Raw genomic sequence first — 17059 nt, forward strand, 5'->3', positions numbered from 1 at the left:
GTGCGTGATACATGTATATCTTGATAGAAACAATACGGTACAAGCATATGTTAAAATTTAAGACATTATTACACAACTTGCGGTTTTCAGGAAGACGAAAAAGTAAAAAGTTGACGTGGATGCGGATCACAACACACAATCAGTCATATGATTAGCACCAGTTGGCAGCAATGAACATTAGATGACTTGGTCTACACAAAATACACTTTTTCATTTGGAAATTTATTTCATTTATTGACTTACAAATACTAAGATTGATGTAAAACATTATGATGATGCCATAATATGTAAATGTAAACTTGGACAATATAAACAGACCTTTTTCTCACAGCAAAATGAGTCATAATCAGCTGATATACCTGCACTGTTATTGATGCACATTTTACAATATTATATGCAATATAATAAGACATTCTGTGTGCACAATGAATTGAAGACATGTATTTGATGTAGCAGGTATTTATAATAACACAATCAAGAATATTAAAAGCATTACATACAAGAATATAAACCAATTTTTGAGATCACAAAATTCAAACCATCTTATCCAAGGTACTGATGTTGAAAATAATATTTTAATAAAAAACTTCCATGGTTGAATGTCTGAGTCTTTCATAATTCCCAACTCCAAATAAAACATCAGCTCTTATCTTAAAAGTACTGATGTAGACCAGTTCAGTTCACATTTTTATTGTTTTCGTTTTTTGAAAAAAATGTACATGTTCATTTCTCTTCTTCCAGTTTCTGTTTTTTTGTCCAATGTGGCACATCCCTTTGATCTTCATCCTCTTCCTCATCATCTTCTGTTTGGAATATTGGCACTGGCTGTGTTCTGAAATGATAACAACATGTATGTTTGGAATATTGGCACTGGCTGTGTTCTGAAATGATAACAACTTGTATGTTTGATATTGGCACTGGCTGTGTTCTGAAATGATAACAACTTGTATGTTTGGAATATTGGCACTGGCTGTGTTCTGAAATGATAACAACTTGTATGTTTGGAATATTGGCACTGGCTGTGTTCTGAAATGATAACAACTTGTATGTTTGATATTGGCACTGGCTGTGTTCTGAAATGATAACAACTTGTATGTTTGATATTGGCACTGGCTGTGTTCTGAAATGATAACAACTTGTATGTTTGATATTGGCACTGGCTGTGTTCTGAAATGATAACAACTTGTATGTTTGGAATATTGGCACTGGCTGTGTTCTGAAATGATAACAACTTGTATGTTTGATATTGGCACTGGCTGTGTTCTGAAATGATAACAACTTGTATATTTGGAATATTGGCACTGGCTGTGTTCTGAAATGATAACAACATGTATGTTTGAAATATTGGCACTGGCTGTGTTCTGAAATGATAACAACTTGTATGTTTGATATTGGCACTGGCTGTGTTCTGAAATGATAACAACTTGTATGTTTGGAATATTGGCACTGGCTGTGTTCTGAAATGATAACAACTTGTATGTTTGGAATATTGGCACTGGCTGTGTTCTGAAATGATAACAACTTGTATGTTTAGAATATTGGCACTGGCTGTGTTCTGAAATGATAACAACTTGTATGTTTAGAATATTGGCACTGGCTGTGTTCTGAAATGATAACAACTTGTATGTTTGATATTGCCACTGGCTGTGTTCTGAAATGATAACAACTTGCATGTTTGATATTGGCACTGGCTGTGTTCTGAAATGATAACAACTTGTATGTTTGATATTGGCACTGGCTGTGTTCTGAAATGATAACAACTTTTATGTTTGATATTGCCACTGGCTGTGTTCTGAAATGATAACAACTTGTATGTTTGATATTGCCACTGGCTGTGTTCTGAAATGATAACAACTTGTATGTTTGATATTGGCACTGGCTGTGTTCTGAAATGATAACAACTTGAATGTTTGATATTGGCACTGGCTGTGTTCTGAAATGATAACAACTTGTATGTTTGATATTGCCACTGGCTGTGTTCTGAAATGATAACAACTTGTATGTTTGATATTGCCACTGGCTGTGTTCTGAAATGATAACAACTTGTATGTTTGATATTGCCACTGGCTGTGTTCTGAAATGATAACAACTTGTATGTTTGATATTGCCACTGGCTGTGTTCTGAAATGATAACAACTTGAATGTTTGATATTGGCACTGGCTGTGTTCTGAAATGATAACAACTTGTATGTTTGATATTGCCACTGGCTGTGTTCTGAAATGATAACAACTTGTATGTTTGATATTGCCACTGGCTGTGTTCTGAAATGATAACAACTTGTATGTTTGATATTGCCACTGGCTGTGTTCTGAAATGATAACAACTTGTATGTTTGATATTGCCACTGGCTGTGTTCTGAAATGATAACAACTTGTATGTTTGATATTGCCACTGGCTGTGTTCTGAAATGATAACAACTTGTATGTTTGATATTGGCACTGGCTGTGTTCTGAAATGATAACAACTTGTATGTTTGATATTGCCACTGGCTGTGTTCTGAAATGATAACAACTTGTATGTTTGATATTGCCACTGGCTGTGTTCTGAAATGATAACAACTTATATGTTTGATATTGGCACTGGCTGTGTTCTGAAATGATAACAACTTGTATGTTTGGAATATTGGCACTGGCTGTGTTCTGAAATGATAACAACTTGTATGTTTGATATTGCCACTGGCTGTGTTCTGAAATGATAACAACTTGTTTGTTTGATATTGGCACTGGCTGTGTTCTGAAATGATAACAACTTGTATGTTTGATATTGGCACTGGCTGTGTTCTGAAATGATAACAACTTGTATGTTTGGAATATTGGCACTGGTTGTGTTCTGAAATGATAACAACTTGTATGTTTGGAATATTGGCACTGGCTGTGTTCTGAAATGATAACAACTTGTATGTTTGATATTGGCACTGGCTGTGTTCTGAAATGTTAACAACTTGTATGTTTGATATTGCCACTGGCTGTGTTCTGAAATGATAACAACTTGTATGTTTGGAATATTGGCACTGGCTGTGTTCTGAAATGATAACAACTTGTATGTTTGGAATATTGGCACTGGCTGTGTTCTGAAATGTTAACAACTTGTATGTTTGATATTGGCACTGGCTGTGTTCTGAAATGATAACAACTTGTATGTTTGATATTGTCTCTGGCTGTGTTCTGAAATGATAACAACTTTCATGTTTGATATTGTCTCTGGCTGTGTTCTAAGATATAGAAACTGCTGTGTTTGATATTAATTGTATGTTAGTCATTCTCCTGTGTCAAAGAATTATGAAAATTTTCTACACATGTTCACACACAGAGTTAACGTTCATTTGCTACAGCCGAAACCTAGCTTCTATTGGAATGTGGTTTTCTTATAAAAGGGTCAAGCGCTGCAATTTGTAGTCAATATTACAATCGATGTGATACTGAGTATAAATGAAAAAGAACTTTTGATAAGTTGGTGTAACCCAAATGGGGTAAAAGGACTTACTTCTGATAAGCTGGTGTAACCCACTCGGGGTAAAATGACTTCTGATAAGCTGATGTAACCCACATGGGGTAAAAGGACTTACTTCTGATAAGTTGGTGTAACCCACATGTGGTAAAAGGACTTCTGATAAGCTGGTGTAACCCACATGGGGTAAAAAGACTTACTTCTGATAAGCTGGTGTAACCCACATGGGGGAAAAGGACTTCTGATAAGCTGGTGTAACCCACATGGGGTAAAATGACTTACATTTGATAAACTGATGTAACCTATATGGGGTAATAAAACTTACTTCTGATAAGCTGGTATAACCCACATGGGGTAAAAGGACTTCTGATAAGCTGATGTAACCTACATGGGGTAATAAAACTTACTTCTGATAAGCTGATGCAACCCACATGGGGTAAAATGACTTACTTCTGATAAGCTGGTGTAACACATATGGGGTAATAAAACTTACTTCTGATAAGCTGATGTAACCCACATGGGGTAAAATGACTTACTTCTGATAAGCTGGTGTAACCCACATGGGGTAAAAGGACTTACTTCTGATAAGCTGGTGTAACCCACATGGGGTAAAAAAAACTTACTTCTGATAAGCTGGTGTAACCCACATGGGGGAAAAGGACTTCTGATAAGCTGGTGTAACCCATATGGGGTAAAATGACTTACTTCTGATAAGCTGATGTAACCTATATGGGGTAAAAGGACTTCTGATAAGCTGATGTAACCTACATGGGGTAATAAAACTTACTTCTGATAAGCTGATGTAACCCACATGAGGTAAAATGACTTACTTCTGATAAGCTGGTGTAACCTGTATGGGGTAAAAAGACTTACTTCTGATAAGCTGGTGTAACCCACATGGGATAAAAAGACTTCTGATAAGCTGGTGTAACCCACATGGGGTAAAAGGACTTACTTCTGATAAGCTGGTGTAACCCACATGGGGTAAAAGGACTTACTTCTGATAAGCTGGTGTAACCCACATGGGGTTTTCTGCAGCCTCCTTTGCATGTCTTAATATAGCCTCTCTTGGGTTACTGTCATCTGCTTTTCTTTTAGCAATACTGGATACGATATAAGATGTCAAAGTTCCTCCTATAGCAGCAACACGCCCGCCCTTACCTGTAAAGTAAGATATTCAATGAGTTCAAAAATTTCTCAATTCAAAGACATACGTGTACATTGTATGCTTAATCTTTGGAAAGATTGCAACAATAATTGAGTGTCAATTTGGCATGCTTAAACTCCCACTATATAATCATTTTTGTAGCTCTGGTGACTTCTAACATAATAATAAATGACCCAAAGTGGCATATTGAATGAGGAGTTGATTCTATGCAAGTTTACATGTAGTAGAAAAACACTTCAAACGACAAATGAATGATTAAAGCACGGTAGTCGTCGCGCCACACATGTGCCAGATATATGGGACTCATATAAACAAAGATGGAGACTTTGACTGTAGCGCAGATCAACGAGTACAAACTGAGACGTTTCAAAGCTTTAATTAGGTCATTTTTAGCTGATTGAACTGTATCGAAGGAGTCGCCGGTGGTATTCAGTGCAAGTCGCGCCCAGGTCAAACTTCATACTTGTGATTTTCATTTGAAGAGCACATTGGATTGTGGGAAAATCAATGTTTATCAATACAAATGCCGCACATGCGCAGCGTGACGACTGCCGCACTTAAAACTAGATACAATGTTTAGATGACATTTTTGATTTCAGTTCACTTATATTATTGTTTTTTTATTTTTAAGTCACAAACCGTGTACATCGAAAATTTAGCATGAATTTTTGTTCAAATGCAGGGTTAAGGGCAATGGAATTCAATACTCATTCGGATAGATGGTAACAATGACATTATGTCCATATATGGGCAATGAAAGGTTTTATGAAATGTGAAATGAGTTTTAATGTTTACTGCTTACAATTATAGTATTGTGATATACTTTATTTTCACATACTTGTCTTACAATTATAGTATTGTGATATACTTTATTTTCACATACTTGTCTTACAATTATAGTATTGTGATATACTTTATTTTCACATACTTGTCTTAACAAAAACATTCTTGCCTATTCTCATATTACATGTACCGTACTTATCCGGGTAAGAGCCCATGCCTGGGCAAACGCCCACCCCCCCACTTTTGACACAATAAAGAAGTTGAGGTCATGTCCGGGCACACGCCCAGGGGGTCTTTTTCTACACACACAAAAAAACAAAACCAAAACTATTTTTTTTCGTTGACTGTGGTTGTATTAAAAGTTGAATTGTTAATTGCGTAAACAAGGGGAGATTTTAATTTTTAAAAAATTAATATTAAAGCTAAAACGGTAGTTCTCTTTTTGAAATATGTTGTGGCCCTAAAAAGGGCTGGCCGTTTAGTTTGTGCTTCATTAGAAACGATTCTGGCAAATCGTATCCGGAGAGTCGCTAAGCAAGTGTCGCACTCGCTCGGCTTTTGCGCCGTCGACAATGGAACCAATGTAGCAACCCGTACCTGGGAGAGTGGTTGAAATCTCGATATTTTGGCTTTATAAAATATTATGTAGCAGCTTGCGAATCCATAACTGGGGCCGGCAATTTTGCAATGTCACGCCCAAGACTGCCAACTTTTTTATCATCTTTTATCACCGCTATTGCATTTCTATCATGAAAACTATTCTTCTGTCGTTGGATAAAAAAAACACTTCCTATTTCAAGCGTTGAGTCTGATAAGAAAGCAATGTCACGATTTAACCTTTATGATGAAATACTAGTAGTGATGTCATTCTTAGCCAATCAGTAAAGCAGATGCATAAAGGTCAAAGATGATTGCTAGACTGTAAACAAAAGCATTGTGTGCCATCGCAGCAGAACGACCCCATTTTTCTTTTCTCTTTATTATGATTAGACATGAATGAAAGTGCCAAGCTGACAGACTGCGAAATTAAAAGAGGATTAAAAGTGCTAAGTCCAAATTGTGTGGGACGATATCGACGAACTTCAGGAATAAGTTGTAGGGATTTTGTTCGACGGCTACAGTGACGCTGACTTGGAATTTGAGGGTTTTGAGTTTGACGAAGATGGCAATGGACGTTCAAATAAAGATCTGAGGAGTTTTTTCAAACAGCTATGAATTTTTATAATTTTTACTGTGTAAATTTGTAAATTATTATTGATCTTGTGTGACGGTTGATTCGGAATTTGTCGAGACCGGAAATCATTTTACGCAGTTTAACCCCTGACATTTTAATTCATTTTGAGTTCATGCGTATCGGGCGTGTTTGACGGTGGGAAAATCCTAATTCAAATGATTCCTCACTGTCGATTTTTATTATTTCTGGTTTATTTGTCACATTAATACATTATTTTTGTTTTACTTCTAGTGTTGCATATTGTTTATTTATTTCCGTTGCATGTTTTCATTTGCCGTTCTATTCCCTGCCGCAGTTCGATCTGCGTGTTATCAATTTTCGTTTTTTTTGCCGGGGATCTCCTGGCAAATGCCCACCCCTTCTTTTTGGCAATTTTCCATTTTCAGGACCCTGGGCTTATTTATACCCGGATAAATACGGTATTATAATTTTCATTTTGAAAAGTTACTTTTTGTGTTTGAAATGTATCAGGTTTTAGTTGAGTGTCAATGAACGTGATAAATAAATAAAAGAAATTGTTGTCCAAGAAGTAAGCCATACCCAGTCATATATTGTAAATCTGTGTTGTTTTCTCAGATTGCGACACAAGTTAAATTCTGTACTTACCACTGGTGATTGGCAGATCTGGTCTGTGTGATCTGACAGGATCCTTGCGGTCTTTGTCTAGCTGCTTTCTTGCTAGTTTACCAGTCATGTTACTATCTCTGAATAGTGGCAGAGCATGAGCTGCCAAATACATAATGAACAATATTATGATATATGATACTAAGCAGCAGCCAATAGGATCCACAAAACAAGACAGTGTGTCAAAGAAATGGTTTGCACATTTACATTCTATGTATGGATGATAAGTTCTTCACGTTGCATGCAACTTTTCCAGGGAAATGAGATCTTCAGAGCATGCCTAGCATACATGCTTTTGAAAGTTGAATTATCTATCTATCATTGAAAATACTAAATTATGATAATTATAAAACAATATCAATGGTTTATTGTGTTTAAGAGGACAAACATGGCTGCCAAATGAACAAAGTTAACAAAACCAAAAACATCACTTCAGATGAGCTCAATATATTTTGTTATTGTACACCAATTCAGATTAGTACGTTATATATTTATAAATTGTACAAACTACACCACTCCAGATAATCTAATTGTACACAATACACTAACTCTGTGCATACACTGTATGTACCATATATCATTCTGATTGGTCTTTGAAACAACTATAAACAAAGCAAGTCATTGTCAAAGACATAGTATCCATTCAGTTTTTAGTGACTGTGTCAATTAAAACCAATGAAAGATAGATAGATAATTTATAATTAATTGTGGAAGGATTATTAGCCAAGTTAAAATATGGTGTTACTTCAAAAGGCATTTTATCCTTGTTTTGTTTAGTGGCAAATTGCATAGCATTAACCAGTTGGACATTTTGCATCAAAGCACAAAACAAAACATCATGTACCAACTTTGAATAAAATCAGCATATGCATTCCTGAGAAGATGATATATTCAAATTCAAATTTTCAGTTGGGTTAATTAAACTTGTTTAACTCTGTTTTTGAATAAAAAAATTCATGAATTTTATGTTTCACAAAGCCTAAATAAAGAGAATTCAATGAAATGTATTCTTACATAGTTGCAGCAAATTATGCAATTCATACAATAGAAGATTACTCACGTGTGATGATGTGTTGATTAACAACAAACTCCATTTGTTTCACTCTGTTCTGTTTCTTAGCAACGCATAACTTAGCTCCACTTAAAAAAAAGAAAAATGGAAATTGTCATAGTCTCTATCTGAAACATTTTCCAGTTGATGGAACCATGTTAGGAGATTCATACTTACTTGTAACTTTTTTCAGGATTGTAATAAACTTTGGTCTCCCCATTAGCACATCCAACTATGATTTGATTCAACCTTGGATGCCATAGACATCGAATAACACTCTGTAGATAGAACAGTGTATTGACAAATCAAGATACGACACTGAGGTTCATGTTTTCAATATAATTGAGAGCAACGAATGATGACCCCTCCCCCTCACTAGTAAGACTAATATTACAAATATTTTTATGAAAACAGCCACAGACGTAAAACATTACATTCTATTCCTTGTTCAACTTACTGACTGATTGACAGGCAAGATGGCTACTTTCTCCAATGTTTGGCGATTAAAGAACATTAATTTGCCTGCTCCTGCATTCTTTTTTACTGATGTTCCAGTAACAACTAATTTATCATCTGGACTAAATAGACAGTCAGTCCTGAAAAAAAAAATCAGAATTGAGAATTACAAGATGTAATAAACACCAAGATCACACCACATCGCTCCTAATCCAAATTTTTCAGGATAACTGATGAATCCCTCCAAAAAAAATGTATGTCATGTAGACTGACTTGCACCTCCTGTGTGAAGCATTAGATTGAAGGGGAAGCAGCATTAGTATAAGGCCAAAAAATAATTGTTTTGTTGCCCACAGCAACCGACTGAAGAATAAGAAATATCGGGTCGCGTTCTTTTTTTTTTTTTTTTAATAGGCCCAAATATTAAAAACTCACTATTTTAAGCAGTAAAAAAGTGTTTCCTCTAAACATTAACGATTCCGGACCGTTGTCTGATCCCCAGGGTCCCCAGAGGGATAAGTGGGGACTTTGAAACTCGGGTTGATCTGTATTTAAATACAAAAGACTGAAAGAAACATTTTGATCTAGCATGCATTTATGATTAGTTTTCACGAGTTTAAAAAGAAAAAAAAAAATTTGATCGACCGACCAACCCAATTTTCCGACTTGAGGGCAACGTAAGTTCAATGTCTAATGTCTCACTGTTACGCAATACTGTGTTTGATTGAGACTCAGTCACATGACATGGATAACGTCACTGAAACTACTGTACTGTGCAATGATACTGAGCATTTGTCGTTCTTTGCACTGCTGATGTCTGCACTTTAATTTGCTTTCCGGGTTGATTTCAAGGTTTTGAAGGAACATTAGTCATCCAAAATAGAAATTAAGTAAGATACTCTGTTTTGATGTTTAGGATATTCTTTATGTGAAGCAAATATGTTTCTACGGCAAAGCTGCCACTGAAATGTCACATCCGGGATCACTGCGGCGCGTTCTACACGTGCCATTTTAATGCTCACCAAGAATGCTCTAAGCTCTAACAACTGTGAATGCAGATAGAAGGTGTGGGATGTTTGTGAGAAAGTCATTGCAGTCACTTTACCAGCGTTCTGAAATTTTTATCTGGTGAGTGGAAAAGTCCTCAATTCATTCCGACAATTTTTATACTTGGTAAATTCACACCATTGAAAGTAACATTTAATGTGTATTTTGCAGTTATTTTCAGCAAACAATACATGTACTATTATGTACATTGGACCCATACACATTGCAATGCAAACATGTAGTATGGAAACCATATTGAATATAAGCATATACTTAACTACGAATAGTATGGAACCCATATTGATATAAGCATATATCTAACTATGCATAGTATGGAATCCATATTGAATATAAGCATATACTTAACTATGCACAGTATGGAATCCATATTGAATATAAGCATATATCTAGCTATGCATAGTATGGAATCCATATTGAATATAAGCATATATCTAACTATGCATAGTATGGAATCCATATTGAATATAAGCATATACTTAACTATGCATAGTATGGAATCCATATTGAATATAAGCATATACTTAACTATGCATAGTATGGAATCCATATTGAATATAAGCATATACTTAACTATGAATAGTATGGAATCCATATTGAATATAAGCATATACTTAACTATGCATAGTATGGAAGCCATATTGAATATAAGCATATACTTAACTATACATAGTATGGAATCCATATTGAATATAAGCATATACTTAACTATGCATAGTATGGAAGCCATATTGAATATAAGCATATACTTAACTATGCACAGTATGGAACCCGTATTGAATATAAGCATATATCTAACTATGCATAGTATGGAATCCATATTGAATATAAGCATATACCTAACTATGCACAGTATGGAACCCATATTGAATATAAGCATATACTTAACTATGCATAGTATGGAACCCGTATTGAATATAAGCATATACTTAACTATGCATAGTATAGAATCCATATTGAATATAAGCATATACTTAACTATGAATAGTATGGAATCCATATTGAATATAAGCATATACTTAACTATGCATAGTATGGAAGCCATATTGAATATAAGCATATACTTAACTATACATAGTATGGAATCCATATTGAATATAAGCATATACTTAACTATGCACAGTATGAAACCCGTATTGAATATAACCATATATCTAACTATGCATAGTATGGAATCCATATTGAATATAAGCATATACTTAACTATGCATAGTATGGAAGCCATATTGAATATTAGCATATACTTAACTATACATAGTATGGAATCCATATTGAATATAACCATATATCTAACTATGCATAGTATGGAATCCATATTGAATATAAGCATATACTTAACTATGCATAGTATGGAAGCCATATTGAATATTAGCATATACTTAACTATGCATTGTATGGAATCCATAATGAATATAAGCATATACTTAACTATGCATAGTATGGAATCTATATTGAATATTAGCATATACTTATAATTATAAATAGTATGGAATCCATATTGAATATCAGCATATACCTAACTATACATAGTATGGAATCCATAATGAACATAAGCATATACTTAACTATGCATAGTATGGAATCCATATTGAATATAAGCATATACTTAACTATGCATAGTATGGAATCCATATTGAATATAAGCATATACTTAACTATGCATAGTATGGAATCCATATTGAATATAAGCATAAAATTATACTTAACTATGCATAGTATGGAATCCATCTTGAATATAAGCATATACTTAACTATGCATAGTATGGAATCCATATTGAATATAAGCATATACTTAACTATACATAGTTTGGAATCCATATTGAATATAAGCATATACTTAACTATGAATAGTATGGAATCCATATTGAATATAAGCATATACTTAACTATGCATAGTATGGAATCCATATTGAATATAAGCATATACTTAACTATGCATAGTATGGAATCCATATTGAATATAAGCATATACTTAACTATGCATAGTATGGAATCCGTATTGATATAAGCATATACTTAACTATGCATAGTATGGAATCCATATTGAATATAAGCATATACTTAACTATGCATAGTATGGAATCCATATTGAATATAAGCATATACTTAACTATGCATAGTATGGAATCCATATTGAATATAAGCATATACTTAACTATGCATAGTATGGAATCCATATTGAATATAAGCATATACTTAACTATGCATAGTATGGAATCCATATTGAATATAAGCATATACTTAACTATGCATAGTATGGAATCCATATTGAATATAAGCATATACTTAACTATGCATAGTATGGAATCCATATTGAATATAAGCATATACTTAACTATGCATAGTATGGAATCCGTATTGATATAAGCATATACTTAACTATGCATAGTATGGAAGCCATATTGAATATAAGCATATACGTAACTATGCATAGTATGGAATCCATATTGAATATAAGCATATACTTAACTATGCATAGTATGGAATCCATATTGAATATAAGCATATACCTAACTATGCATAGTATGGAATCCATATTGAATATAAGCATATACTTAACTATGCATAGTATGGAATCCATATTGAATATAAGCATATACTTAACTATGCATAGTATGGAATCCATATTGAATATAAGCATATACTTAACTATGCATAGTATGGAACCCGTATTGATATAAGCATATACTTAACTATGCATAGTATGGAATCCATATTGAATATAAGCATATACTTAACTATGCATAGTATGGAATCCATATTGAATATAAGCATATACTTAACTATGCATAGTATGGAATCCATATTGAATATAAGCATATACTTAACTATGCATAGTATGGAATCCATATTGAATATAAGCATATACTTAACTCTGCATAGTATGGAATCCATATTGAATATAAGCATATACCTAACTATGCATAGTATGGAATCCATATTGAATATAAGCATATACTTAACTATGCATAGTATGGAATCCATATTGAATATAAGCATATACTTAACTATGCATAGTATGGAATCCATATTGAATATAAGCATATACTTAACTATGCATAGTATGGAACCCGTATTGATATAAGCATATACTTAACTATGCATAGTATGGAATCCATATTGAATATAAGCATATACTTAACTATGCATAGTATGGAATCCATATTGAATATAAGCATATACTTAACTATACATAGTATGGAATCCATATTGAATATCAGCATATACCTAACTATGCATAGTATGGAATCCATATTGAATATAAGCATATACTTAACTATGCATAGTATGGAATTCATATTGAATATAAGCATATACTTAACTATACATAGTATGGAATCCATATTGAATATAAGCATATACTTAACTATGCATAGTATGGAACCCGTATTGATATAAGCATATACTTAACTATGCATAGTATGGAATTCATATTGAATATAAGCATATACTTAACTATGCATAGTATGGAATCCATATTGAATATAAGCATATACTTAACTATGCATAGTATGGAAGCCATATTGAATATAAGCATATATCTAATTATGCATAATATGGAAGCCATATTGAATATAAGCATATACTTAACTATGCATAGTATAGAATTCATATTGAATATAAGCATATACTTAACTATGCATAGTATGGAAGCCATATTGAATATAAGCATATACTTAACTATGCATAGTATGGAATCCATATTGAATATAAGCATATACTTAACTATGAATAGTATGGAATCCATATTGAATATAAGCATATACTTAACTATGCATAGTATGGAAGCCATATTGAATATAAGCATATACTTAACTATGCATAGTATGGAAGCCATATTGAATATAAGCATATACTTAACTATGCATAGTATGGAATCCATATTGAATATAAGCATATACTTAACTACCGGTATGCATAGTAGTAACACTTGAATATTCGGTATGATACAATAAGAATGTTTTTTTTCTACTAATTTCACATTAAATACATAATATGTAGCTTACATTGGAAAGTAATTGGTCAGATCTTGCACGACTGCCAAAGGTTTTTTAAAATTCCTGAAATCCCACAGCTTCAAAGTATCATCTCCTGTTAACAACAATAACAACATATTGTGAAGAAACTAAGGAGGTGACATTAGCATTGTCAAATCTACACGCTGAAACACACATGGCCAATACGATATTTCATACATTACTTATGCGCACATATTTAAATACAATTCATTTTTTTATTTATCAAATGTTTATTTTCTATTGAAACCCAGGGACTTGTCTTTTTAGACCGGCCAGTGTGACATGTATAGAATGGTATACAGCAGTACACCAAAAGTCTTCAACTAAAATCCCTGCTATGCAGAATCAAAATCATGATAATCCATAAACAAGATCCCTGAAGCAAAGTGTCATAAATAATTTATATGTTCTATGAAGTGTGTATATTTTATAAGACAAATAAAGAAACAAATAATACATGTACATACCACCCCTTGAGGCCAGTGTCCTATTATCGTATGAGAAACAAACACAGGATGTATCAGTACCATTCGTATGTGCTGTCATATTCTTATATGCTGGGAACACCTATAACAAATATTCAAAATACTTGGTTATAGAAAAGTGAAAAACAATGCATTTTGGACAGAGCAAGACTAATATGACATACATAATTAGAAGTACTTTGTGAAACACTGTACGAGGGCAAAGGTCAACATACCATTTCACATAATGTTACTTTTCACATCTATAATTAATTCAGGCAATAAGAAATTAATTACAATTTCACTGATGAAAAATCAAACTATCAAATAGAAATTAATGTATGTAACAATAAAATAATTATCCTGATTAAATAAAAATAAAAATTTGTTTGAAAATCCTGTGGTCCCAAAATGATATAAACAATGTTCAAACGAGTTCCTGTTTCAAATTTAACAGACTTTGTTGTTGAAGTAATGAATAATTTCAATACAAAAAAAATGTAAACTGCATTTATCATTTTCATGGGATAAGAAGCATACAATTTTGTTCATAGCCTAATGAAGAAAATTCACTTGAGAAGTATCACTGTTTCAATTACCATGTGCCTTTTAATATCCCATACTTGTAGTGAACCATCTTGGCAACCACTCGCTACCAGCTTTCCATCCCTACTGTAGGAACAAGTCGTTGGTATGGTCCTTCTGCCATTACTTTGTCGCAATTTTATCACCCGCTTTTGTTTTGTTGCATTCAGGTCCCAGATTCGAACAGTCCTAATAATAATAAAATTTGAAAACTGTCTTAATTATACTGTACAGATTATAATCCAAATGGTAATTGGCTGAATCTATTTATCAGTAAAGATCTCTTCAACATGCATTGTAGCATGGTAATTGGCTGAATCTATTTATCAGTAAAGATCTCTTCAACATGCATTGTAGCATGGTAATTGGTTGAATCTATTTATCAGTAAAGATCTCTTCAACATGCATTGTAGCATGGTAATTGGCTGAATCTATTTATCAGTAAAGATCTCTTCAACATGCATTGTAGCATGGTAATTGGCTGAATCTATTTATCAGTAAAGATCTCTTCAACATGCATTGTAGCATGGTAATTGGCTGAATCTATTTATCAGTAAAGATCTCTTCAACATGCATTGTAGCATGGTAATTGGCTGAATCTATTTATCAGTAAAGATCTCTTCAACATGCATTGTAGCATGGTAATTGGCTGAATCTATTTATCAGTAAAGATCTCTTCAACATGCATTGTAGCATGGTAATTGGTTGAATCTATTTATCAGTAAAGATCTCTTCAACATGCATTGTAGCATGGTAATTGGCTGAATCTATTTATCAGTAAAGATCTCTTCAACATGCATTGTAGCATGGTAATTGGCTGAATCTATTTATCAGTAAAGATCTCTTCAACATGCATTGTAGCATGGTAATTGGTTGAATCTATTTATCAGTAAAGATCTCTTCAACATGCATTGTAGCATGGTAATTGGCTGAATCTATTTATCAGTAAAGATCTCTTCAACATGCATTGTAGCATGGTAATTGGCTGAATCTATTTATCAGTAAAGATCTCTTCAACATGCATTGTAGCATGGTAATTGGCTGAATCTATTTATCAGTAAAGATCTCTTCAACATGCATTGTAGCATGGTAATTGGCTGAATCTATTTATCAGTAAAGATCTCTTCAACATGCATTGTAGCATGGTAATTGGCTGAATCTATTTATCAGTAAAGATCTCTTCAACATGCATTGTAGCATGGTAATTGGCTGAATCTATTTATCAGTAAAGATCTCTTCAACATGCATTGTAGCATGGTAATTGGCTGAATCTATTTATCAGTAAAGATCTCTTCAACATGCATTGTAGCATGGTAATTGGCTGAATCTATTTATCAGTAAAGATCTCTTCAACATGCATTGTAGCATGGTAATTGGCTGAATCTATTTATCAGTAAAGATCTCTTCAACATGCATTGTAGCATGGTAATTGGCTGAATCTATTTATCAGTAAAGATCTCTTCAACATGCATTGTAGCATGGTAATTGGCTGAATCTATTTATCAGTAAAGATCTCTTCAACATGCATTGTAGCATGGTAATTGGCTGAATCTATTTATCAGTAAAGATCTCTTCAACATGCATTGTAGCATGGTAATTGGCTGAATCTATTTATCAGTAAAGATCTCTTCAACATGCATTGTAGCATAACTAGTAAGATTCAAGATGTAACAAATAAGAAGTCAGGATGAATACAAATTAATGAATCTCTTGCTGTCTGATATTTTTTTCTGTACGTGAGAATAAAAATTCTGCAAAATACAAGTTTCTGGCTTTTTTGTTTGTTTGGTTAGTTGTTTACACATGCTGGTAGCAACAGTATCATGGATGTACAAGTGATTGAATAAAACAGCATTGGTGTAATAGAACTTATTATTATATGATGTCCTGACTAAAGACGAGTGCCACTAATCCCTTCATCTGTGATAAGACAAGTGATCTAACAGTCAAAATAGTTCTGCTGTCCTACATGAAAATTGTGGTAGCCAAGTGGATCAATGCACACTTCTTCTTGGAAACTACAAGCTCAATTTGATACTAAGTATCAAAGCAATTAGGCTGGTAGTTTTCAAGAAGAAGTCCAGAATGGCTTTTTTTACCAAAAGTGACAAAAATATTTGCTAAAAATAGAGAATTGAAGATATTGTCACGAAATGAATAAA

At 33.3% G+C, this 17059-nt stretch overlaps 1 protein-coding gene across 2 annotated transcripts in view; it reads right to left on the reverse strand.

Annotated features, from left to right (window-relative positions):
- Positions 1–203: 203 nt before the first annotated feature.
- The window catches only part of LOC100379073 (WD repeat-containing protein 70-like), a 33312-nt gene continuing 16456 nt past the window's right edge, over positions 204–17059 (reverse strand). For both annotated transcript variants that reach the window (XM_085503463.1, XM_085503462.1), the window contains exons 9-17: positions 14912–15086; positions 14316–14415; positions 13837–13921; positions 8766–8904; positions 8486–8586; positions 8318–8397; positions 7240–7359; positions 4447–4609; positions 204–832 (exon numbers count right to left, since the gene is read on the reverse strand). In XM_085503463.1, the coding sequence (XP_085359589.1) occupies positions 724–832; positions 4447–4609; positions 7240–7359; positions 8318–8397; positions 8486–8586; positions 8766–8904; positions 13837–13921; positions 14316–14415; positions 14912–15086 (1072 nt within the window). In that variant the 3' untranslated portion in view covers positions 204–723. The remainder of the gene's footprint in view (positions 833–4446; positions 4610–7239; positions 7360–8317; positions 8398–8485; positions 8587–8765; positions 8905–13836; positions 13922–14315; positions 14416–14911; positions 15087–17059) is intronic.

The sequence above is a fragment of the Saccoglossus kowalevskii genome, chromosome 9 (genome assembly GCF_978046115.1).
Source record: "Saccoglossus kowalevskii chromosome 9, keSacKowa6.1, whole genome shotgun sequence".
Classification (NCBI taxonomy): domain Eukaryota; kingdom Metazoa; phylum Hemichordata; class Enteropneusta; family Harrimaniidae; genus Saccoglossus; species Saccoglossus kowalevskii.